Source organism: Tasmannia lanceolata, unplaced genomic scaffold (assembly GCF_043159265.1).
Source record: "Tasmannia lanceolata isolate RefF3 unplaced genomic scaffold, GAP_Taslan_0.1 ptg000013l, whole genome shotgun sequence".
Lineage (NCBI taxonomy): Eukaryota > Viridiplantae > Streptophyta > Magnoliopsida > Canellales > Winteraceae > Tasmannia > Tasmannia lanceolata.
In genome coordinates, this window is record NW_027518690.1 from 15,326,733 (window position 1) to 15,351,922 (window position 25,190).

General features: G+C 39.1%; 1 protein-coding gene across 1 annotated transcript; it reads right to left on the bottom strand.

Moving 5' to 3' along the window:
• Positions 1 to 17,267: 17,267 nt before the first annotated feature.
• On the bottom strand, positions 17,268 to 18,715 carry LOC143891010 (uncharacterized). Its single transcript, XM_077395670.1, has 2 exons — positions 17,900 to 18,715; positions 17,268 to 17,807 (listed from the first exon to the last, which is right to left on the bottom strand). The coding sequence occupies exons 1-2, from the start codon at positions 18,713 to 18,715 to the stop codon at positions 17,268 to 17,270; spliced, it is 1,356 nt and encodes a 451-aa protein (XP_077251785.1).
• Positions 18,716 to 25,190: the final 6,475 nt, after the last annotated feature.

Here is a 25,190-nt window from a genome sequence, read left to right on the forward strand (position 1 = left end):
CCATCACGCGCTAACGAAGGTGGGCGATTTCTTTGAAAAGATTGATAATTTCTTAATTTTGATTGAATGATTGATTTGGATTGATTTCTTTGGAGATTATTTTCTCTCTCCAAAGAAGCGGGGACCTTTTTTTTAACATGATATGTTTGATTGATTTCTTCGGGAATTGCTTTGTCTCTTGCGGAAAAAATGGGAGTGCGAGTTCTTTGCTAAAGACCGAACTCAAGTGATTTGCTGGGATTTTGGGTATTTATTTACCCTTTTTGAAAGAATTGGCTTTTGCTAGGAATTGAATGCTTTACTAGGAATTGAAGGCTTTGAGCAGTTGACAACGGACTCTCTGGGAAGTAGACTCTAGATTCCACTGGGGACTAGATTTTTTTTTTGAAGAGTTGACTCTTTTGGAGAGTTGACACAGGTGAGAAATTTGGAGGTTTGACCCGAGATGTGTTTGTACCTCTCTTATCTCAACTTGCTGGGATATTTGCACTGATTGCCTTTATGTGCTTGACATCTTTTATGACGCAAGTCATAAAAGATGCCCTTAATGTATTTGTGCTTCCATGACAAGAGTCTTAGGGAAGTAGAACAATGATGGTTGAAGAAAAGATGCCTCGTTCTGTGAAGGATTGAGGTTGCACAGGTTTTTTTTTTGAATGGAGAGAGTAGGACAATCACCATGATGGTTGAGTCTGAGAATCTCCTTCTTGCATTGCCCACTTATGGAGGCTTAAGGTCTCTCGTAGGTTGGAATAGGATGTCTATTGTCCCTTCTGATACCTAAACCAGGACTTACTCTGAATATTTTTTGAGGGCATGTTGTCATTCTTCCAACGCCAGTGACTTTGATTTCGAAGGAAAGGAAAAATGAACAAAAAGGAGGAACAAATCTCAAAGGACTCAACCAAAGAAAACTCCTATTTCTCTAGGGACTCGACTAACTCTTTTTTTTTGTGACTCACTCTTGGATCTTATGTGTTATTTGTTAAGGGTAGGACCTAGCCACGCTTAGAGTATTTCGAATACCATGTCAAGAGGCACCAATCTCCTCCTTCTCCTTTCGGATTGCTCAGTTTCAATGCCCCTAGTTTAGAGGAGTGTCAAAGTAAGCTTGCCGGTACTACATGGACTCCGAGATTCTGCCTCGACTGAAAATTCTTTCTCCGTCTCAGATTCGCTCATTGTGGGTAGCCATTGTCATTGACCAGATTGCCTTTTTAGGTTTTCAATCCAGCAGACCGCTTGCCCTAACTTTTGCCTGGATCGTCCTTTCGGATTTTCGGTCCAGCGGGCTTGATACCCTAACTTTTGCCTAAGATGACCTTTTGGTTTTCGTCTTAGTAGGTAAATGACCCTAACTTTTGCCTAGACAACCCTTTTGGGTTTTCAGCCAAGTGGGTCTTCAAACTCCATCGCTTTTCTTTTTCTCTCTTTTATTTCCCTCAAACCTTTGCTTGTTCACCAGAAGGACTTTCTAGGTGGGCTTGGGTTCAAGAGGGTTGGATATTTCTTTGGTTTTTAAGATTTTAAGGTTTCGACTGAACCATAATTGGCCGGGTTGCCAACGTACCCAAAAAATGGAGGATCAGGTCCACATAGGTCGCTTGGGGTTTGGAAAAGAATGATTTGGCTTTTAGTTCAAAGGTTGACCGAACCTGGAAGACCAGGTTGCCTACGTACCCTGTAGAAAGGGATCAGGTCTGCGTAGTTCAGAGCAAAAGTGCCCCTGGTTTGTTGTGTGTATGAAAGAAATGTTTGTTTTAACTTTCGCCTCAAAAGGGTTTGCAAATGGATTTTTTTAGACTTAGGATTTTGGCTTTTAAGGCTCAAACGACCAAGGATGGCCTTCTGGTGTTTTGGCGTGAGATTTTCTCAAATGATTGAGGTTCAATAGCTTTGAACTTTTCTTTCTCTCTTTTTTTTCGAGGAGTCTGGCGGCATTTCCAGGCAAGACTTCAACTATGATGCACAAGCTCGTCTGATTGAATTCACACTTGTTTCCATGATCAAGAACTGATATTCGGGATTCTACGACTCTGGGTCTTCTTTGGATGCTGAAGATGATTCAAATCTTCAATTTGTTTTATCAACTCCGCTTCTTGTGATTTCGATACTTCTAAGGAGTTGACATAGGGGCATGTTCCCATCTTTTTTTTTCTTCTCTTTTGGATTTTGTTTTATTTTCCTTTGTTCATTTTTCTTCTTTTTTCACTTGGAATGCTGGAATGGCCCTACTCTTTGAATGCTCAAACTTCAAATTCCATCGGAATGCACGGCCCAAGTATTCTTGTGGGACTCGTGTTCTATGATTTTGACTTTTTTTCCGAAAGTCTTCTCTCAATCTTTTCATTATCTTCACTTGATGATGGATATTTGTCCTTCTGAAATTCTCTCGCTTCTCCAACCTGATGTCTAAAGCTGAGGGAGACTTACATTGAATAGTGCCAAGGCATGCTCTCGGTTTATCCTCGTAGGACCAAGCAAGACTTCCTTGAACCCTCTAAATAGGTTTATCGATCCTTCACGCTCTTCAGGAGATAAAGTTTTGCCAATCCGTATTTTCCCAAGTCTTTGATTTCGTTCCCACTATCCACAGTTTTGATTTTGTCTTCAAGTGGCTATGATTGACGCTCTTCCTCTCGTTTGACCATCTTTCAGATCTCGAGGGGAATTTCATCTGCATCCTCTTCCGAGGAGGGTGTCCTAGTTTGTTAACATTAGATCCAAGAGTGAATACTCGAGAATTTTAACAACACTGAAATCAAATGTTCATTGCATTGAAAGTTTGAAGTTCATCAATGCTTTTTGACATGCCACGATGGGCTTTACATCAACTCAACAAAGGACTGGACACTGGCTCACAATAAGGGAAACCAACAGACGCAATATACTCAGACTTGACACTGACATGATTATTTAGGCATACCAACTTTGACAAGAGAGTTAGTATACAAACAACACACGACAAATTTCAGAGATGTGACACTTTTTTTTGAGGCAATGGACTAGCGCTGAAAGTTCATGGACAACATGTCTCCTTCAATGATGGAAATGATTATGGAGTTCGACCTTGGAATAGGAATCTCAGAAGGGGCGGCCTTATTTGTCAACTTGGCTTAAGCTGATCCATGGGCATTGGTAGGATTTTCTCTGGCATGATGTTTTCAAGGAGTTCAACCTATGACATCTTTCCTTTTCCTTCCCATTTATTTCCCAGCTTGGGGTGGTACAGGTAAACGTGGTAAGATCTATGAAGGGTTGAATGGGTGGAATGGTTCTCATGATGGGTTAAAGGGGTGTGAAATGGTTAAGTGCAGGGTTCTCGGAAGCATTTGAGTTCGAGAAGAACAAGGGGATCCCCATCTATCAGGTCCTGAACTTCATCATCATCTCTCTCATTTCTGCCAGGACAAGACTCTCAGTAGATTCAACCATTTGGGCAAGGTGAGAGGAAATAGGTGCAGCGGACTGGTGAAACCAAGTGAGTTTATAGATAGAAGCTTGTTTAGGAGGTAGACTCCTGTCATAGACACCATAAACACTAGGCTCAGTGAGAAGTAATCACATGGTAATGTAATGCGCCAGTGTAGATACCCCAATTTTGCTACGCTTTAAAAAGCAAAAGATTCGGTAGTATCATCGAGTTTTGAATCCGTATTCAGCATTAGATTAGGCATCCATGCATTTTAGGGTACATTATGGGAGTTTTGAAGTTGATTCGCGATCCTAAAGGTCTCTAGGGGGTTCCTTTGGCCTCTGGAAGATGAAAGTTCAAGTTTTCAAGCAAATAAAAAAACCTGCCATTTTTAGAATTTTCAGGGTTTCCCTCATTTTTGCTTATTTTGCACTGCAGGGGTATTTTGGTCATTCCCGATGTGTCTCGTTTGACCCCCGAGTTATATTTGAGAAATCTTGAGTGATTTTACAAATTTTGAAAAGGCTGCTATTTTTATAAACTCATGGGGCTTCCATATTTTCACCATCTTATGCATATTTCAATCATTTCTCATATGTCCAAAACCATCTCGAGGGTACGGCTGATGGATTAGGAGTAATTTCGTAAGATTTGGGAAACCTGCTAAATTTAGATCTCTCAAGATTTTCTCTTAGTCTTGCACTTCGAGGGTACTTTAGACATTTCTAAACATATCACATTTGGTCCCTAAGTTGTGTCTAAGAAATCTTGAGTCCGTTCATAAATTTTCGAAAATCTACTATTTTTAGAATTTCTCAGGGTTTTCCCTAGTCTCGCCAAATTCTAGCATCTCGGGGTAATTTGGTCTTTTCCTGTGTAATTCTTTTGATCCCCGAAATATGTATGAGAGATTATGAATGATTTCCTGAATTTTGGAAAACCTACTAAATTTAGAATTTCTCAGGAGTTTCGCTTAATTTGGAAATTCTAAGTGTTGAGGGCATTTTGGGTATTTTCAGGGGATACCAAATGATCCTGTTTAATATTGCTCACCGAAAGGACCCAATTTTAAAAGTTTCTATTTTTGAAGTTTCACCACAAAGACTTTCCATTTTTAATTTTTCCCTTTAGGGGTGAACCAATCTGAGGGTATTTTGGTCGCATTTGGATGTCTAACAGTCAAATAGGGGCATTTTTGTCCAAAAAGTTATTTTCCAAAAAAGATGGTCCGATCATGTGTGAGGGATGCACCATAAATGTCAAATGGGTTGGGTCCATATATAGAATGTTGAATTTAGAAAGATTTTATTGATTTTTTACGGAAAAATCCGAAACCCGTGTGAAATGACCCATTGGGCTAAAGCCCGCAAAGATGGAGCTCATGTGGGTTCACCCATATGGGTCAACCACCATGGTGGGCGGCCCACATGGTTGACCCACATGAGTTGAGCACTCAACCTTGATGATGTTATCATATTTGTTAAAAGAAAAATAAAAAGAATAAAAAATAAAAAGAAGGAAAGAAGGAAAAGATGAATGATTGATTAAAAAAGTTTTCTTCCCAAGAAGCAATGTGGAATGAGAATAGCATGTCTTGATTAACAAGAAATTAAGATTAGAATCAAATCCAATTTGGAAACAAGAAAGAAAGAAAGCAAGAGGGGAAAATTGGAAACAAGCCAAAAAGGGAGCTCTCACATTGAAAATTACTATTTCTCTCTTAACCCTAACCTTTTTGTATAAAAATCAAAGCAAACAATCCTAGAAGAGATGGAAAAAAATCAAAATTCGTCCTTTTTCTCTCTCCTCCCATGAAAAAAAAAAAACCTCTTCTCGCTTGAAGTGTGTTCATATCTCTCAAGGGTTCTTCACAAAAGGGATTCTTAAAATCTCTTTTCTTCTTCAACACATCACACATCAAGGATCTTTGGGTTGTTCTTTGGGTCTTCTTCATCATATAAAAGGGTGCGACAAAGCGTATACCTCGGATCTACGCACCCTAGAGACAAGGAGCGCGATCAACGGTGGGATCTTTATCTTTGTAATATCAAAAGTAGAAAACATGCTAGGGTTTTACTTTTGATAGATCAAATCAATGAATTTTTTCTTGAAATTCCAGTATGTTATAATACAGATTATAAGTTTTCAAAATTCAAAATTTCACCAAAAAATTAAATTTTCTCCATTTAATAATGATTTTCTTTCGTTTTTTATTCAATATGGATTTAAATCGGATTATCAAAGCAAGTGTTAGAAAACGTGGGTTTCTTTAAAAACTGATATTTTTTGGAATTTTTATAAAATAAAATACTACTGGAAACTTAATTTGCAATCGCGGTTTGGCCGTTTTAATTTTTATTTTATTTTTCAAACAATAACCCCGAAAGGGGTTATTTCTTGATGAACGAATCCAAAAGTATATCAAACCATGTCCAAAATTTTTGAAATCTTGTTTCCAAACCAATGTTTTAATTTTCAGAACACCCAAAAAGTTTCAGATTTTTTTTAATTTTTTTAATCTGGTTTTAAATTATTTTAAATCTCGGCCATTTTTAATAAATATCAGAATGTTTTACAAATTTAGAAACTCTCCAAAATTAATGGTCAATAATAAATTGAATTTCTCATGAAATTGTTTTTTCAAAAAAAGGTTTTTTTATTTGTTTTCTAATCACTTCTTCGTTTTACGTGCCGTAATTCGTTTTCGTATTAAATTAGTAAATTTTTGAAATTTTTCTTTACAAACCAGTAACTTTAGTTACTGGAATGTTAGATAAAAAATTTCAATTGGTTTTGCAAAGTTTTAATATGGTTTTGTAATTTATTTTAATAAATGAGTTTCAATTCCCAGGAAACAAATTCCCCTTTTCTGTTTAAAAATCGATTTTATAGAGGAGATTTAATTTTTAAGTTTTGAAATTTTGATGGAAAATTTTATAATTTACTATATATCTACTGAAATTTTTTATTTGATTTTAGGATACTATTAAGTTTGCTTTTTAAGTAATTCTTTGGTTTCATCCAATTTTTGTGTGAATTTCAATTGACATCAAATCGTAATAAAAGTCTATGGAAGTCATACCGTATTTTAATCTCATGATTATCTTTATTGTGTGAAAGTTTGGATTAATTTGAAATTGATATGCTATAAGTTACTGTGTTAATCTATGAACTGATTTGAATTTTGAGAAATTAGAAATTGATATCAAATCTTAATGAAAATTCATATAAGTTTTCCAATATGCTATAATAATCTAGATCTCTATTCTGTGAAAGTTTAGATTATATTGAAATTGATATGCTATACGTTTCTGTGTTAATCTATAATCTGATTTAAATTTTGGAAAATCAGAAATTGATATCAAATCTTAATGATAATTCATGCAATTTTTCTAGTAAGCCACAATCATCCATATCTTGTTACTGGAAAATTTTTAGCTGATTTGGGGTTTGATTGCTTTTGGTTTCTGTGTAATCTTAGCAATCTGGTTTTAATGTTAATAAATCATAATTTAATAGCAAATCAGCACAAAAGTCAATAAAAACCTCCAACAAATCTTAACTTTACATCATGAATTTAATCCCTAACTTGTTTGAAACAGAAACCTTAGGGTTCGTAGATCTCCATTGTAAATTCGCTATACCGCGATAGTCTAACTGCCGAGATCGCAACCGTAATCGTATACTAATTGCGATTAATCCTGCATAATTGGAGTACGTAAATTATAGTATGATATTGGCTCCAAGGTCCACTGTCCACGAAAATCCTGAGAAATATGCCAGGCAATAAGATACTATAATTTACGTGCTAAAATATACAAGTGTTGAGAGCACGATTCCCTTCCATGGTTGCGATTCGAGGCCGAAACTTGCGAACCATAGAGCCTTTGGTATTCCTTAGATGTTTAGGAATAAAAAATTCTCAAAAATTAAAAATCATTAAGTTTAACAAATGGAATTAACTTGATCCGCGTCTTAGGAACCGTTGGATTACGGTCTCCTATCGTAGGAACCTTTAGGGCCCCTTAGGAACACTTACGTCTCATTGTGTCCTAAGTTTTAGGGAGTCCTAGAGTTAGGAGTCCAGCCTCATCACGGTCGTTTGCTACGGATAGCAACTATGCCAATAGATCTAGTTACACTAGTCACCCTTTTTTCCCATAGGACAAGCCTAGTTACCTAGGATGTAGGTTCACCTGCATTAGTCAAAGGGATGTCTTGCACTTAGATAGGACCATATATCATCTTAGATGGAGTCCTACGATAGTAAAATCTACTCAACTTGAACTAAATAATTTCTCTTAAACTGTAAAACAGTCAATCTAGTCTAGATCGGTGTCTTAGATGAGTTAGACATAAGTAGCTTAGTACAGGTGCCTCGAACTACGATCGACTCTGATTCCAGTGAGGCTGGGATACGTAGGTAACTTGGATACTTGAGTGGCATACCAAGCCCGAGTCGGCTCCACACGTAAGTGGTGGGGTTTTGTATATTAATCCTTAAATTAAAAGTAATTAAATCACTTAGGACTTTCCATGAAATTAGAATTTTAGGAGAACTTTCACTTAGATTGAATTCAAACAAATTAAGAAAATCAAGATACACATTTAGGAATTATACTGAAATTAGATCTTAGGATGCATGTCATGTAGTTCGCATATTGATATAGAGTTAAATGAGCCATTTAAAAGAAATTTAAAAGAGTTAACTTTTGGAATTGAAGACCGATTATCAGGCAAGAATGGTGCATGTGGTGGTAACTCCCCATACCTTCCATTCTCGTAACCAGGTAACGAGTCTAGATTTCTGGTTAATTATGGGTCCTAGATCCCTCATCTAGGTGGCGACTCTATCACTCTCTTTTGCGTGGAATTCAGATTGCCTTAGTGATCTCAAGTTCACGAAAAAGACGAATTAAATCACACCTTGCTAGGCTCGATCGCTTACCCCTGCCCTTATGGGTACTGGGTTGCACGTTTGTTTGCACCCTATGGCTTGGTTGTTGCCTGCTTGGTTGAGTAGTTAAAACCAATAATAAAAAGCACATGCCATTCGCGTGGGTACGAGAGACCAAGAGAGAGCGTAGCACCTCGCGCGCTCACGACCCTCTCGCGGGATCGGGTCCCACAGCAAGTTGAGGCAAAAGGTAGTACAAACACATCATTCCCTTGGATAAATCTAGCAGCATAACGACTATATAAGGAGATGTGGTAAGGTAAGTACATGGTTTGTCAACAAGCCTATAAGGATAATGATTACGCTCAAGATTTTTAGAGAAAATCCGGCAGCATGACGACGGTAAAAAAAGGGTCTAAACAACTAAATCTAGAAAATATGTCGACCAGGTCAAGATGAAGCAGGTTTCTCAGCAAGTACACACTCTAGTAGTGATAATTGCAAGATAGACTTACAATCGGCATATGGAACATGATCTGATCAGGATCAATCAAAGGATCAGGCTCATGGAAGATAGATCATGGCTATAAAGATAATGATGTGAAACCAATGATCTGATCATAATCCAAAAGATGGATAGATGGGGAGAATTAATTAGATTAGGAAGGAAAATATAACTAAGAAGTAGGCCATAATCTAATAATAAATCTATATACATATATATATATATATATATATATATATATATATATATATCCTAACCAGGGGCACCAGTCCCAGTCTAATCTAGCGGATTCATGGAAGTCTCGACTCTTGACAGACTGATGAGTGTACTAGGACCGTATTTGTAGCCACACAAGGTGAACTACCCTAGTCTATAAATGGGACAAGACTCCTAACTCTAGGCTCTACATGTGTAAGCAACACATGTTCGTCCCTATGTGAATGCAATATATATATAAACACATGCACCTCCTAATTGGGTCTCTCTAAGTCAACAAATATATTTATGTACGTATTATATATGAAATGAAAGTAGGGCCCCAGACTCAATCTATCAGGCACTATGCATATGACCATACTCGTGCGTTATAACTCAAGTACGCCTATCGTTATACAGAGTATGTTCATTGCTCACTGGCTGTTGTAGACTCAAGTACACCTATCGTTTACGGCCGCAACACTGGCGCATAGTTTGAAAATAGATTCAACGGTTCCATCAGGGTAATGACATCCCATCTGGTACGCGCTGTATCTATCCCTGGGGCCAATAATGAAAACAATAAGGAAAGAAATAAAGAGTATGATAATGCATTCTATGTGGTGTGTGATTCCCTTGTTTTACCCAACTATTTGGTGCCCTTGGATTTCTAAACGAAAAGGTTCCCATTTAACCTGATTTTGGCCCAAATTTCTTCAAAATTAATTAAAATGGCATTTATTACAGAGTTAGGCAGTGTTTCAAGAGATCCCTAGCAGAGTCACCAGCCTGTGGACACCGATCCCAAGATGGCGGCGAAGGATACGAGATCCCCGTCAATCCTCTAAGATCTCCGCACGTGAAGGAGAGCTCTACCAAGGAACTCTCGAAAGATGCCACTCACAGGATGGGTAGCGATATAAGTGAGATACCTCTTGATTCGGGACTAGCCCGGAACCAAGACATACATATAACAAAGAAGAGTCGCCATCCAAAGAAGACGGCCTTGGATCCCATGAAATACTCTATTACAACGGATAACCAGAGATACAAAAGTCGGTGCCTAATGACGAATGAGGAAGGTGTTAGGCGCCCCGCGCCCCCAATTCGCCCAAGTGCAAGCACCAGGTCTCTTATGCCATTTATTATTAACCTTGAAGAGTTTTGGGCGAAAATCATGTGAAATGGGAATGAATATCCCTGAGAAAACGTCTACCTAAGCATGCAAGTCTCGGGGATGGGAATAACAAGCACACACAAAATAAATGAAAGAAGTGTCACCTAAGCATAGCTAGGTTATGAGTGTCATGCCTAATTGGTGTCTAAGTTTTGGTGGGCAAACACATGCATACTACATCTAAAGGTATAATGTTTATACAGGAAAATAAGAAAACATAACAAAACACACAACACGACTCGACACCACACATGATACAACATGACAAATCCTAGACTCTAATGTGAAGTTTGACTCGGACCAGGATGGCCATCCTTGCTGCTCTACGTATCCCGGCCTCGGGAAGAATCAGAGTCAATGTAGTTCGGTGCCTATTCTAATCTACAATGCCTAAATGTGCCTAGACGACACTAGACTCGACACAGCACGACTCAACTCATGTTTAAGTTGTTTAAGTATTTTAGACACGCCTATATGGTCCTAAACTAATGCAAATAAACCTAGTCTAATGCAGGTGGGCCCTACATCCTATGTGTAACTAGGCTGTATGTCCTAAGGAAAATAATGTGCTAACTAAGTGCATCCTAATCTAGCCATCGGCTAGACTAAGTGTCTAACCGACCACGACTCGAGGCCTCATAACTCTAGAGACACTTACACGACAAGACACACAAAGCATCAACATAACCAGGACAGACTCCTAACTCTAAGACACCCTAAACATGTAGGACATACTCCTAACTCTAGAGGAAGATCTTTTTGAAAAGGTTTTAAAGAGTTTTTCATTTTTTTTAGGGTTTTGAATTTATTAATTATTTTAAAGGATTTTTGGAAGGTTTGAAATGTTTATTTTTGAAGCTTTGACTGGACTTAGGATAAGAATCCTAAGCTGCTTACGTACCCCGTGGGAGGGGATCAAGTCAACGTAGTTCGAAACAGCTTTTTTGAAAATGTTTTTAGTGTTTTTTTATGTTTTTTGTTGTTTTTGGATTTTTGTTATTTGATTTTTGTGTGTTTTTGTTTATCCTTTTTTATTAAAGGGGGGTTTAGCTCAAGAGGTTTCCGTCTGTCGTCGCCTAAACCCGACAAGAGGCGTTCCCAAAATCGATGGGATCTTGAAATGCAAAGAGAATCCCGAGGAACATGTGAAAAGTAGAACCCGAAGAGGGGAGAATCCCTAAACCCTATATGCAGAAATGACTCTCAGGAAGCTGGAATTCCTAACCTTGTAAAGATCATAATTACCTTCAGACACCTAACTGTACTTAAGGATTGCAGGCCACGCGAAAATTGCTACAAGGCCAAATGCTCCTTTTTATCTTATTACCTTGATAAGAACACAAATCATGGGAGCCAAGAATCTAAAGGGTCAAACCCAAAAGTCCATGCAATTCAAAGATTCGCATTAAGGAACCCAAACCACGATGAAAAGCTATAACAAGAAACTGTATCCAAATTCCCTCTACGCCCTACGCTTTGATACAGACACACCGCAGTAGAATGCTCTTGGGATTAGGAGAGAATAAGGCCATTCTTTAGTTTCCTATCAATCATAGAGAGCAAATGATAAGGATCATGGCAAGGCAGAAAGGATAAATTCCTCAATTCTACTGAAAAGAAACCCGCTGCTTAAAATCTAAGAGAAGGAGGAAAATGTATTCAAAATGAGCCTCAAGGGCGACCCAAGATCTCAGTTTTAGGAAAAGAAATCCAAAGGGTGAGACGTACACATCATGTCCTCTCTTCATGCCACTCAAACATACAAATCCAAGTCCAGATGAAATATGAGGCTCAACGGCAGAAACAAAAGCCTGAATCCAACTGTATTAAAACCAATTCGATCAACATCGTCAAATAACTTCAAAATGGATTGGGCCTAAGTAAAGAATCAAAATTTTGAAGTGGTCTTCCTAACAAGACAGTTGCCTAAGGGTGGTTTATTGATTTCACAATCAAAGCTTCAAATGCCCATAACCCAAAGCTAACAAGAAAACAAGAGTTCAACATTTAATATCAAATAAGCCAACTCAGACACATGAATGCACATTAAAAGCTCATGAGAACTTAAGGTTCAATTGACATGAGGGGCAAAATTCACCTCTACGTTGTTTGGACATGCACACCCAAAATCTCAAAGACAGATCATGGAGGGACAAAACTGAGTGCTAGACTCTTAGACCATGTTGCCCAATTTAGAAGGAACTCTGCACCAGGCAAGATATGACACGGAATACACTAAGCTCATTTTCTATTTGATTATGATGTCACCATCATGAAGGACAGATACCCAACAAAACATTAGAAATGCATTCAACACATATACCAAAGATTCAAAAACCATCTGATATATAAAAAGGATGTAAAGCTTGCATGAAGGGGAGCGACATCATCCCAAAAGTGCATTTAGGCATTACAATTTGATCAAAGAAACAAGCATTATCTTGAGTTGACTGCTGGTTCAAACAATAATACACCTAGAAAATCAAATCAAAATCAAATATGAACCTAGAGAATGTTTGAGAACCTAGACTGTGGGAGTGATTCAATCCCTTTAAATTTTCACTACATCTCAACACACAATCTGATATAGCAAACCAATTTCATCAAGTTCAGATCAGATATTAGGATTAATCACAGAACCCAAATTGTCATGGCAAGCATGATTTTCACATTAATCATAGATAAAAAGAAGAGATAAGAAAATTACCAGAGTGGCTGAGAAAGAAGGAGATGGCATTAACAAAAGATGGACGGAGGTCTTCCAAATTTGGACCCAAAGATGGCGGAGGAGCTCGCCGGAGTTGATCGCAGAAACTGATGGAGGTCGTAGTTGATAGCAAGGTGGGTTTGATGGGGGCTAGGAAATAGAACAAGAAAATGAGGTCTGTTGAGGGTTGGTTGAGAGATGGAGTAGGGAAAATGGAGATAGAGATGTATATGTTGGAAAGGGAGAAGTGTGGGTCGGATGGGGTTGAATTTGTGATGGCAAATGGAAAAAAAATGAAATGGGTTTGATGGAGGAGAAGTGGTGGATGTGGCTGTGAAGAAGAGGGAATGGTGGACATGGGTTTGGGTTTTGGAGGTGGTGGTAGAAGAAGGTAGTGATGGTGGTGCTTGACTGGTGGGAGGGTGGTCGGATTCCGGTGTGGTTTGGTCGGATTCCAGCAAGATTGCCGGAATCGATGGGGATGATGGTAGAATGGTGTGGGTTAGTAGCAAGGGAAGGAGAGAGGGTTGCTGAGCTTGAAGATGTGGCGGTGGCGAATGGGCGAGAGGAAGATGATGGTTTGATCTCCGGTGGGAGCTCCGGAGAAGATAACCGGAGTCCTCCCTCTCTCTCTCTCTCTCTCTCTCTCTCTCTCTCTCTCTCTCCTTAACTCTCTGCTTTTCTATGAAATAGGCTCCTCTCTCAAGCCCTAGTTCGGTTTGGGTTTTAGATAGGGGAGTGATAAATTTTGCCCCCTCCTTGCTCCTTGGACAGCCCCCCAGCGTGTATTTTATGCAATTTATCCTTGCAAAAGGGGTGGTCTATGGTGAAAAGGGAAATGATATATTTCGCCCCTCCTATTCCATGGACAGCCCCTATGTTGCATTTGTGACTACTCTTTTAATCTACAAGGGGGTCCAAGTAAAAGTAAAGGGATAAGAAAAAGAAAGAAATGAAATATTTAATCCCTTTGTCTTCCTTGGACAGCCCCTTGTAGCATATTTATAACTATTTCTTTGCAAAAGGGGTTGGTACAAGGGCAGTGGGAATATACTATCTTCTCTGGTTTTTTTTAAAATGATCTCAGCAGTCATGTGTTGATAATAGCACTAACTCATCTGTCATTTTTTTCTTTAATTAGCTTGCAAGAGCTATTTTGGAAAATGTGATAACCTTTTAATAGCTCTTTAAATACTAAGACAAGATGAGATAGTGTAGCTATCAAAATATGGTGTGCGGGTAATCATTAGGACTCGGAGGTCTCAAATAGAGTGCCGATACCAAAACAGAGGGCTATTTTTGTAGGCTTTCTAATTTTTGCACAAATGAAAGAGAAGGATTGGAGCAATTGATCGGAGGATATCACTGAGGTTCAGGGATCGCTCGGGCTCCACAAAGGCTTCAACAATGGTATGCAAAGGGGCACTTTCGGGTTCTTTTGCATTTTAAGGCTCAATTCTTCAGAAAGTTTGGGCTTCGGTTTCGGAACTTTATTCGATTTCGGGACTCTTATTCGATTTCGGGATTTAGGGTCCGGTCAAAATGGGGTGTCTACACATCCAGAGGCTCCTCTTCGAGTCAGGCAATTACAACTTGCCATTGCGGCCATCGAGCACCACTCAAAACGTCATGGATGAGCAATAATTTTGGGAGAAGGTTTTTGGGGTGCTCTGGGTTTGAGGTGATCAATGTGGTTAACGGTGTTTTTTGCCTCTTATTTTTTGACATCCCTAAATGAGCTTCTCTGTTTTCAGATGGATGCTGCGTGCGGGTTCTTCGAATGGGTCGATCCGCCAATTTGTCTTCATGGACGAGCTATTGTACCAAAGATTATGGACAAGTTTTTGAAATTGATGGAGGAGATTGAAAGGGTGGAGTTGGTTGAGGCCGATATTGCAATGTATCAGGCCGATGTTGAAATGTATCGTTGATGGGAGAAGTTTTTTCGGACCTTACTTGCAGTTTCATGGGGTGGAGCTCTCCTCTTTGCTGTTTTTCTAGTGGTTGTACTTTATGGGATGTAGGAAGATGGTAGTGATGTTAGGAATATTTTGTAATCTGACCTAATTTAAGAAATCTGAAATGGAAGTGATGGTGGAATTGGTGTACTTTTGTAATCTGCTACAATTGTTCTGTTTGAGGAGGCAATTGTAGTGCATTTTGAGTAATGAGAGTTATGTTATTATCAATTTACAATTCTTATGTTTATGACATTTGATTTTCTATGTGATGTTAGTTTGAGCATTTCAGGTTTCAATTGGGGAGAATTTTTAGAAAGGGATTGGTAGATGGGTAAATGGCAATTGGGGAGAATTTTACAAACCCATGCACTACATTGAATAACCAGTGTGAGTAATGGCAATTTAGTTGGGGACCATATTTTACAAACCCATTGGTAGGGGTAAATGGCAATTGGGGAGAATTTTTACAAACCCATGCACTATATTGAATAACCAGTGTGAATAATGGCAATTCAGTTGGGGACCATATTTTACAAACCCATTAGTAGATGGGTAAATGGCAATTGAGTTGTTTGGATAACCAGTGTGAATTACAAGCAAGATTTGTTTGAATATAACTATTTGTGATTACACACTCATTAGAAAACCTGTTTGAATAAACATGTTTCAAATACAACCTGTTTCGAATACAACCTATTTCGAACACAAGCAAAATCTATTCCATTTTCAACCAGTTTGAATACAACCTGTTTGAACCTGCAAATGAACCAGCAAAATCTAACATAAGCACTGAAACTGAACCTGCAAAATGAACCTGCAACTGAAGCCTGAAGCCTATAACCCATTCATTACATCCAACATTCATTACATAACATTACCATTGAGACAAATTACTAAAGTCTAAAGCCTGAAGTCTACAACCACATTCATTACATCCCACATTCATTACATAACAGTTGTATTCCCTGCGAAGGCTTGATGACCATCACTTGATTCATTCCGTGTTTCATTACAACCCACTGTGCAAAAGCATGAAGACCTCTATACATCATTCAAAATTGAAATGACATTGTCCAAAAAAAGCAACTGTGCAGCAAAAGCACCAAATAAGCACCAAAGCAAGCAGCTCCAACTCCAATCACCTCCAAATTCCACAAGCAAGCAGCTCCAACACCAAAGAGTCTACAAATACCACAATCAGTTGCCACCAGGAGCTGCAGATTGCTGAGTCCAAAAATATGGTCCCCCTAACTGAACACCAAAAGTACTTCCCACGCACGAAGTACTAGTACCTTGTGTTCCACTAGATTTCTAGGGTGACCAGACATGTTCCAACAAAAACAAGTTAGGTGATATACTATAATTCATATACTGAGGTGAGATAACAACTACAAAGTTTGTGACTTACTTGTCTAGTTGGATATGAGAAATAGTGCCCTTGATATAAGGGTCCACCTCTGCCACCTCTTCCTCCTCTTCGTCCTCTTCCCCCACCTCTAGTAGCCTCTGCTCCACCTCTCCACGTCTTCCTCCAATATCAACATTAGCCTGTGTAATAATGAAACAAAAAATATTAGCTAAACAAATAATAGTAATTATTCTAGAAAAGCACCAAGCAGTGATTTGATTGAACTAATAGTGTCTGGTCTGTGCTACTCCCAACCCCTCTACCACCTCTTCCCCCACCTCTAGTAGCCTCTGTTCCACCACTCCCACCTCTTCCTCCAATAGAAACAGTAGTCTATGTGTAACAATGAAACAAAAAACATTAGGGAAACAAATAATAGTAATTGTTCTAAAGAAGCACAAAACATGTATTGCTTGAACTAATAGTACCAGGTCTGTGCTACTCCCAACCCCTCTACCACCTCTTCCCCCACCTCTACTAGCCTCTGCTCCACCTCTCCCACCTCTCCCACCTCTTCCTCCTCTATCCCTGATAACTGCTTCTTTGCCTTTACGATGTCCAACATCCAGGGAAGTAGGTGCCCTTGTCCCTCTAAAAGGAGCCTTTCTTTCCTCTTTGATTGGCCCCTTACAAGTGTGGGTGTTGTGGCCAAATTGACTACACTTACCACATTTTAGAGAGCTATGCCTTCTTACCAACTTGAAAGGATTAGCAGCTCTTCGGGGCTCATCTGCATCCCTCCTCCTCAACTTCTTTCGCCTTTCTGGAGGCCTTCTCACTGGAGGCGGCTGAACAAGATCCATGTCTACTCGAGGCTACTCCTCAATACTCGGCATAGGGTGAATTATTTCTCTGTAACTCCTTCGGAAGGCATCAGTATGGTAGTATGGGTGGACAAATTTTTCAACATTCTCCTTGTGGTAAAAGATGGCAGCAATCGCATGTATGCATGGAAGGCCAATCAAATCCCAACTCCTACACCCACAACACTGTTGTGCTAAATTAACAAACATATTGCTTTCCATGTCTCTGCACCTCATATTCTTCCCCACCCGACCACTCAATGTGGAAATCACAAGCTCCCATCTTCATTTTCTCCAACTTCTCCTGTATTTTTGGGCAAATTGGGCCTTCGTACTTATCCATCCTAGACCTTTGGTTTTGAAACCTCCTCATTAGATGCCTTCTGATAGTTTCCAACAATGTCAGAATAGGTTTGTCCCTAGCAGGTAGAATGAAGCCATTGAATGTCTTAGACAAGTTGTTGAAAAGAAGGTTGCACTTCGGCTTTGGGTTGAATGCCGATCGTGACCACAAAGTAGGATTAATTTTCTTCAAATATGCATACGCCTTCTTATCTAGCTTCTCCATCTCTTCCATTTTCTTCTGAAACTCAATGGGAGTGGTAGCATAGGCTGCTGACCACATTGTGTCTTTCAGAAGCTTCCTTTTGAACTTCGCCTTAAAGTTATTGTACATATGACTCGCACAAAATCTATGATCGGCATTTGGTAATATTTCTTCAAAGGTTTCAACCAATTCCTACAAAAGAAGGTGATAAGGAACAATTATATAATAACATAACAACTACATTGTCACATAAGTATTGTAAACTGTAAATTAATGAGTTATACATTTTGTCTATCGGAAATAAACGTCCACCCATAAGTCTCAACTGACCCAATATCATTGAGTAGTGTCCTCAAAAACCAAGTCCATGACTCTTTCAATTCAGCCTCAACCACTGCATAGGCTATAGGGAACATCTGTTCATTTGTGTCCTTCCCAACTGCACTTAAAATTTGTCGTCCCCATGGTCCTTTTAAATGGCACCCATCCAAACCAATGAAGGGCCTGCAACCGGCCAAGAAACCCTGTCTCATAGCATGGAGATTAACATAAAGCCTCTGGAAGGTTGGCATCACAACTAAAGTTGGCCTTTCGACCTTCAGCTTAACAGAACTACCTGGGTTTCTAGACCTAACAAGGTCACAATAGTCCCAGACTCTAGCATACTGCTCCACATACCCACCCTCAATGCATACCATAGACTTCCTCTTCGCCCTATATATCTTTGAGTTGGAAACATCAACTTTGAAATCCCTTTTCACACTCTTTCTTATTGCATGTATATTCCAGTTGGGGTCATCCCTGATCTTCTCAAGATACTTAGAAGACAACCAAGAAGAAGTCACCATGTGGTTTTGATATGATCTTGGGCACTTATGAGTGGCCACATAGCTTTTGATTTGGAAACATTCACCCATCTGCATAGGAGAAGCGTGTATCCTACAACCAGACTTACTCTTGCACACTGTAGTCACTCTTGAACTCTCATTCTTCACAAAAGTATAGTCGAACCCATGCTGGATAGCATAATCCTTCAATGCAGCTCTAAAAACTTGAGGGGAACTAAATATCATCCCCACAACCAACACTGGCTTCTGCATATCCACATTCTCATTAAACTCTACTCTAGGTTCTCACTCATCTGAGGAAGACCTTGAACTTCTTATGCAATAGTCATCTTCATCTTCTTCATGCACATTAGACCTTAGAGGATCAGAACATATAACCTCCTCTGGACATTCATCAGGTACATCATCCTTCTCATTTATAGGTTGTTCTTCAACAACATCTTCATCTCCCCCCAATAAATCATCATCATAATCAGACTCACTTCCGAGTTGAGTCTACAACTATTGTCACTATCATCATAAAAGCTAGAGACATCATAGTCATCTTCAAGACAATCATCATAACCTTCATAATCTTCACCAATATTCCTAGGAATTTGGGTCACCAATGAGGGAAGAAAACAATCATCAACTTCAGTCTGTTGAATTGAGGATTCCCGTGGCGTAGCCAAACTATCATCACCTTGGTTCTCCACTCTCCTAGGCAAACTTTCATGAACCTGCTCAGTGGGGGTCTCCACTACCCTACCCAAGCTTACATTAACTTCAACCTGTTCAGTCGGGGTCTCCACTGACCTACCCAACCATACATCAACTTCAACATGTTCAATGGGGACCTCTACTTGCCCATGTAGACCAACATCAGCTCCTAAGACACTCTGTGAGCTCCCACCCAAGACATCAGTTTGTGAGCTCACTCCCAAGACATCAACTACATCTGGTGGCAATGGGAGGGTGTCAACAAATATATGGATAGTTTTTTCCCTCGATGAAGCTCCATCATTTGCAGCACATCTCTATCAGAATTGATCAGTAGAAACCCACCTTTCTTACCCCTCCCTTCAATTCTATGATACATGAACAAGTGGATAGGGGTGCCTACTATTTCCAACATCATGTCTTGCATTTCAAAAAGGGGGAGCTTGTCTTGGTCGACATCATCAATGTGGGTAACAGATCCCCCCTTATATGCCCTCTTACAATTCTCAAATTTCCAACCATAGTGGACTTCGAAAGTAACATAGTCCATCACTGTCATACACAAGTAGGAGTTAGATTGTACATAGACACAAAGGGCCAACAGAAGCTAAATGTAATTAAATGTTGCTCTACTATGCTTATATTGTCTCTCAACAGAAGTTAAATGAGGTAAATGTTGCCCACCAATGTCATTAAAATACAGAAGTTAAATGAGGTAAATGTTGCCCACCAATGTCATTAAAATACACAGTGGTACAAAAGAATATAAAACACACCCCATGGGTACAATAACCCACTAATTTGAATTGAAAAACATTGCTTTTACAGAGGGGGACCACATAATATGAATTTATAGAGGGGGACCACACCCCGTGGGTACAGTAACCCACTATGGTTGTTACATATGCCCTTAAAAAAACACAACAAACAGAAACCCCTAATTTATAAGGGCTTTCTATGCATAAAGGGTTGAAATTGGGGGAAAAATTAGGGTTTTGCTACAAAAGAAGCAACATTCCCAACAAAGTCCACTAACAACAGCAAATCAAATATAAAATAACAGGGAAAGGGACCATACTCATTCTAAAAAAACAGAAACCCCTAATTTATTCGAATAGAAATCCCTAATTTTTTCAAACAACGGCAACAAAAAAACCTAATTTATTCAAACAACAAGAAACAAACAACTTTTTCCGATATAAAAGGGTTTCGAAGGAACAAAACCCACATCCCCAACAGAAACATTAAAAAACACCAAAAATCTTCAGTTCAAAAAACCTCAACTCCATGAAAAAACCCATAAACTATGCCACAAAAATAGAAATTAGGGCAGAATAAAGGTACCTGAAGATTGAAGATGTTAAACCAAGGTGAGTGATGAAGATTTCTTAGGGATGGGGAGTTGGGGATGAAGAGGAGAACGAGAAAAGGGAAATTACTTTCTTACTTTTTACCTCTGTTTTTCTCTTCGTCATTTGCTTGAATTAAAATGGAGGGCAAATTGGTCATTTCACTGTCGCCGTCAGCTCCGTCCCATTAAAAAAGCCCAAAGAAACTTCAGGGGGTGTTCTTGTCATGTTTTGAAATGCAGAGTTAGAAGTGTATGTGTCAAAAACTATAGGGGTTGTAAGTGTAATTTTCCCAAAAAAAAACAAGGGAATGGGATAAAGCGCGAGTGTTACTAGTTTTGGCCACTTCTCCTTTTCTTATTGTGGAAGAGAACCATTTAAAAGATTGATAATTTTCCTCTTCTTATTTCCATGTTTTATATTATGTGGTTAGGATTGTGTGAAATGTGATCGGAAAGGTAGAAAAAGAAAAAAAAATTGATAAGGGGAAAGAGTCCTCGTGGGTAATGCTATATATTGTCACTTGCATGAATTAAAAAGAATTAAAGAGGATGTGTTGGAAAATTGAATGAAGAAAATTAATGCCTAAATTGAACGTAATTCGTTCTCTCCTTAAGATAGAATTTACCCTTATAAATCTGCAATAGGTAATCAGCAAATCTACCTTCCAAGATAATTTAGGCCCAGAAATTAATCTGTTTCAATTACAAATTGTAGTTTTGTAATTGAAGCAAAACTACAGAAGCAATAAAGAAGAGAGAACAAATCTGAAAAAGTATTTTGAATTGAATCCTAGCCCACATATTTATAACCAATCAATAGTCACTTTCTATAGACATGTCTTTTCTAAACATCATCAATGAATAGACATGTCTATTGTCTTTTTATTCGAATCAATACATCTTTATGGAATAGATGTGTCTGTTCACTTTCTACAGACATGACTTTTTCGAAAGATCATCAATGAATAGACATGTCTATTTGAATCAATGCATTATTTCAGAACAGATGTGTCTGTTCATTTGAATCAATGCACCATTTTAGAACAGATGTGCCTGTTCATTCGAATAGATGCACCATTTCAGAACAATTGTGATTGTTGGTATAAAACCATGACTATTCACCAAAGATTGCAATGCTTAGGTATAGAATCATGACTGTTCACTAAAGATTGCAACTTTTCAGAAATATTGCTTTATAGATTTTGAAAAATCCTAACAATTCCCCCCCATTTTTCACAATCATTCTCTATACTTTGATATATTATACTTAAGTAAAGGTGTCTTTCGACTTCAAACCTCTATGTAGTCTATTTTCCAAGAAGTAAGAATCCAGAGTAGCCGAAGCTTTGAAATAAGTATTCTTTAATACAACAACAACCTGGTCTATTGGACATATAATATATCTTCCTATAGTTTCAAGAAAACCAACACATTTATGGCCTTGTGTTACATCTTAGGATTTCATAAGTGACTTAGAGGAAAGCTTAACCTTGCAGAAGCGGCCTCACTTCCTTCACTTATATAGGTGAATCTATAAAGATGTACTTGTATGACCCACATCTATAACCTAGATTCATTAAAATGATTATCTTACCTTCTTGTTCTTTCCATACAAGCATTTACTATACTTTGATATGGCTATGAAGATAAAATCTTCATACTTGTTAGTGCATAACTAGTTAATTTCAAGTGTTTTCCATTGAACTAGTAGACTAGATAGTAGATATGTAACGACCCGAATTTCGGAGTCCCGAAACACGGCCCGTTAACTAAAAGACATCAGTATTTTTTTTTTGAAGTAAAAAAAAACCAACATAAAAGTAATCTCAATCATTGAATAAAATAATTTAAGACTTACAAAACATGGAAGTAGAAATGTACAATAATGAATAAAGGGAAACTAAACCAGAAATTACTAAGGCGTCGCTCCTTCGCTAGTTCCTATCCTCTTTGTGGTCCTCTTGAATGTAACAAGTATCCACATCTGAAATTTTTATTTTTGGTGTGAGTTTCAACCACAGAAACCCAGTAGAGAAAAGAAGGTTTTATATCATCTAAAAACATGGAAGAAAAGTGATAACATATATAATCCAATTCATCTTCTTTATAAATATTAGTATTACTAATACTTATTGAAATTGAATTACACAACATCATTACTAACTTCTTATGGTGGATTTTCTTTTATGCAACATTACTAGTATCGTATAGTGTATCTTCTTTTACCAGTTTCACTTTAAAATGTCATGATCAATGCGTACAAGAAAACTTATTTCCTTTTTATGCATGAAAACTTATTTTCTTAGTCGAGAGGTATGAATGCCAATACCCCCTAATCACCATAACATACCCAATCCACCCGATTTACCGGTGTGCGAAAGGAGCTCAGTCCAACCGATTTACTGGAAGCGACTTTCATCATACATAACCCAGTCCACCAGATTTACCGGTGTGCGAAATGGGTGCCTAGTCCAACCGATTTACCGGAAGCGACTTAGGCGGACACTGCGCATGCCCTCATATCCTTGGTTTAAGGGTGCCACCCTAAGGACGCGGAATGAACCCGCCCTTTTCATAGCTATACGACATTCCATAGTGCTTTGCGATGCTTAAGTCCTTAAATCATTTCTTCCTTATTTTGTAAAAATATGCAATATACCATATTCATAAGATCTTGGTTACAAAACCATGCATGATGTTCTTGAAGGCCCATAATGTATAACCCCCATAGCGTAATCGTCTTATTATCCTTTTACTCATATATTTCAACATTAACATAAATGGAACAAAAATAAAATGTCTTAACTTTCATGGACAGACAAATATTAAAATAGAAGGGTCATTATATCATAAAAACAAGAAGTGCTCATTTATTTCTTTCACTGTAGAGAGAAAACTGATGTATGACCTATCATCTTTTGCTAATGATACTACTTGTTTAGTTTCATTTTTCATGGTTGCTATAATACTCAAGATACTCAAGGTATTCTCGACAGAATTTGGCAGGATATGTGGTGTCCCCGGTTGAATCAACGGATTCCGATCGTGTATATACCCTAGAGAGTGGCTGTTAGGAGTCTAGCTAACAGGCTCGGGTTTTTATAGGCCCTGTTTGCTTTGGATTTAGATCAATTCTAGGGTCACCCATGATTCCATAAAGAGATATTTAGCTATATTTATTGTAGAGGAATGCTAAAGTAAAGGGTAACCTTGCAAAAACCAGTTGCAGGGACACCCGAGTGTATCTACCTCATGAAAGTGTATTAATTATTCCATTACTGTTTACATTTTCAGTACTACTAGGATAAATGCACTTTGATGACGTGGATCCAATGGGGGCAAGCTCGGGGCAAGCTTCTGCAAGGGTGCCCTTTACTTTAGCGCTCTTCTGTATAGTATTTATTGTTATTGTATCTCTTATATTTTTAGGGATTTGATATCGCAAAAGGCATTTTGTGGAATGTCTGTTGGATGAGAGAACAGCCACATGGGCTCACTTTCTAATAGATTTTGTCATTATTCATGAGGTGGCTGCTCTCTCACGCAACAGACTATGCGCGAATTGCCTTTTGCAATGGACCCTAGCAAATCCCATATTTTTATACAACAAATATTAACTTTAAAATCTCCGCTTATCGAGCAGTACGCTTCCCTCCTCATTTGAACTCTCTTCGTCTTTTATCTCTCTCCCTTGTTTTTATTTCTTTCAGTCTCTCCATCACTTTTCATTTCCTTCCTGGTAAGGTAATTTTATCCGCCCCCAATTCTAATTTTGTTCCTGATGGGGTGTAAAAACAGCAGCCTGTTCGTTGCCGACACGTGGCTAGAGGAGGGCCCCCTACAGACCAGCCTATTAGCTATCGACACGTGTCTTGAGAGGGACCCACTGCAGACCCTGCGTCAGCAAGGGTAGTTCGGTAATTACCACAGAGTAGGTGAACCCGAACCTATAGCTGGTGGACACCTGCCTTGGAGCATTAACTCCCCACCTACCCCAAATTTCCTCTATAAAAGGGCTTCCAAAGCTCATAATTCAGGATATTGAATTCTCACCCACCACTCTTATAACTCCCTCTTCACTCCGGCTCATACTGACTTGAGTGTCGAAGGGCCTGTCCGGAGTACACTCCGGGTCGGTCATACTGACCTCGTTCTCTTATGTGCAGAACACAGTTCGTCCGGACTCTGTTTCCTTCACTTCAGCTCCTCGGGCCCTCCAGATCGGCTCTTACGTCACTGTCATATCTGTTAACCGATTTTGGGCCTAACAGATTGGCGCCATCCGTGGGACCCCAGAACTAAAAGCTGTTCCCAGATACCTCACACACAAAAATGACAGGGCGCAGGAGTGCGCGGGTGCCAACCGCGCGGACTACCCGAGCCGTCCTTCCTCGCAGGACTCGGAGCGAGCGAGTCGCCTCGCTGGTGGTGGCAGCTTCTGCTACGGCCGAACAGAGCCAACCTCGTTCGGAACACCTGAACCCCATGCCCACTCCAGATCAAGTTCAAGCTCTCTTTCAGCAAATGACAACTCTCGTTGGTCAGTACCAGCAGCTACTCCAGGCGCCTCCCCAACCTCCTCCGGAAGCTCCACGACCTGTCCAAGAAAGGCCAGAAATCCACAGGGGAGAGTCGTCGCGCCATGGTGAGGACCGAATTCACCATTCCCTCGGACGA

Bases quoted from the DNA above. Each gene is read 5' to 3' on its own strand.
- LOC143891010 (XM_077395670.1), bottom strand. From the start codon at position 18,715: ATGCAGAAGCCAGTGTTGGTTGTGGGGATGATATTTAGTTCCCCTCAA. The intron at 17,808-17,899 runs GTATAACTCATT...CTTCTTTTGTAG, and splicing joins TTATTTCCGATAGACAAAAT to GAATTGGTTGAAACCTTTGA.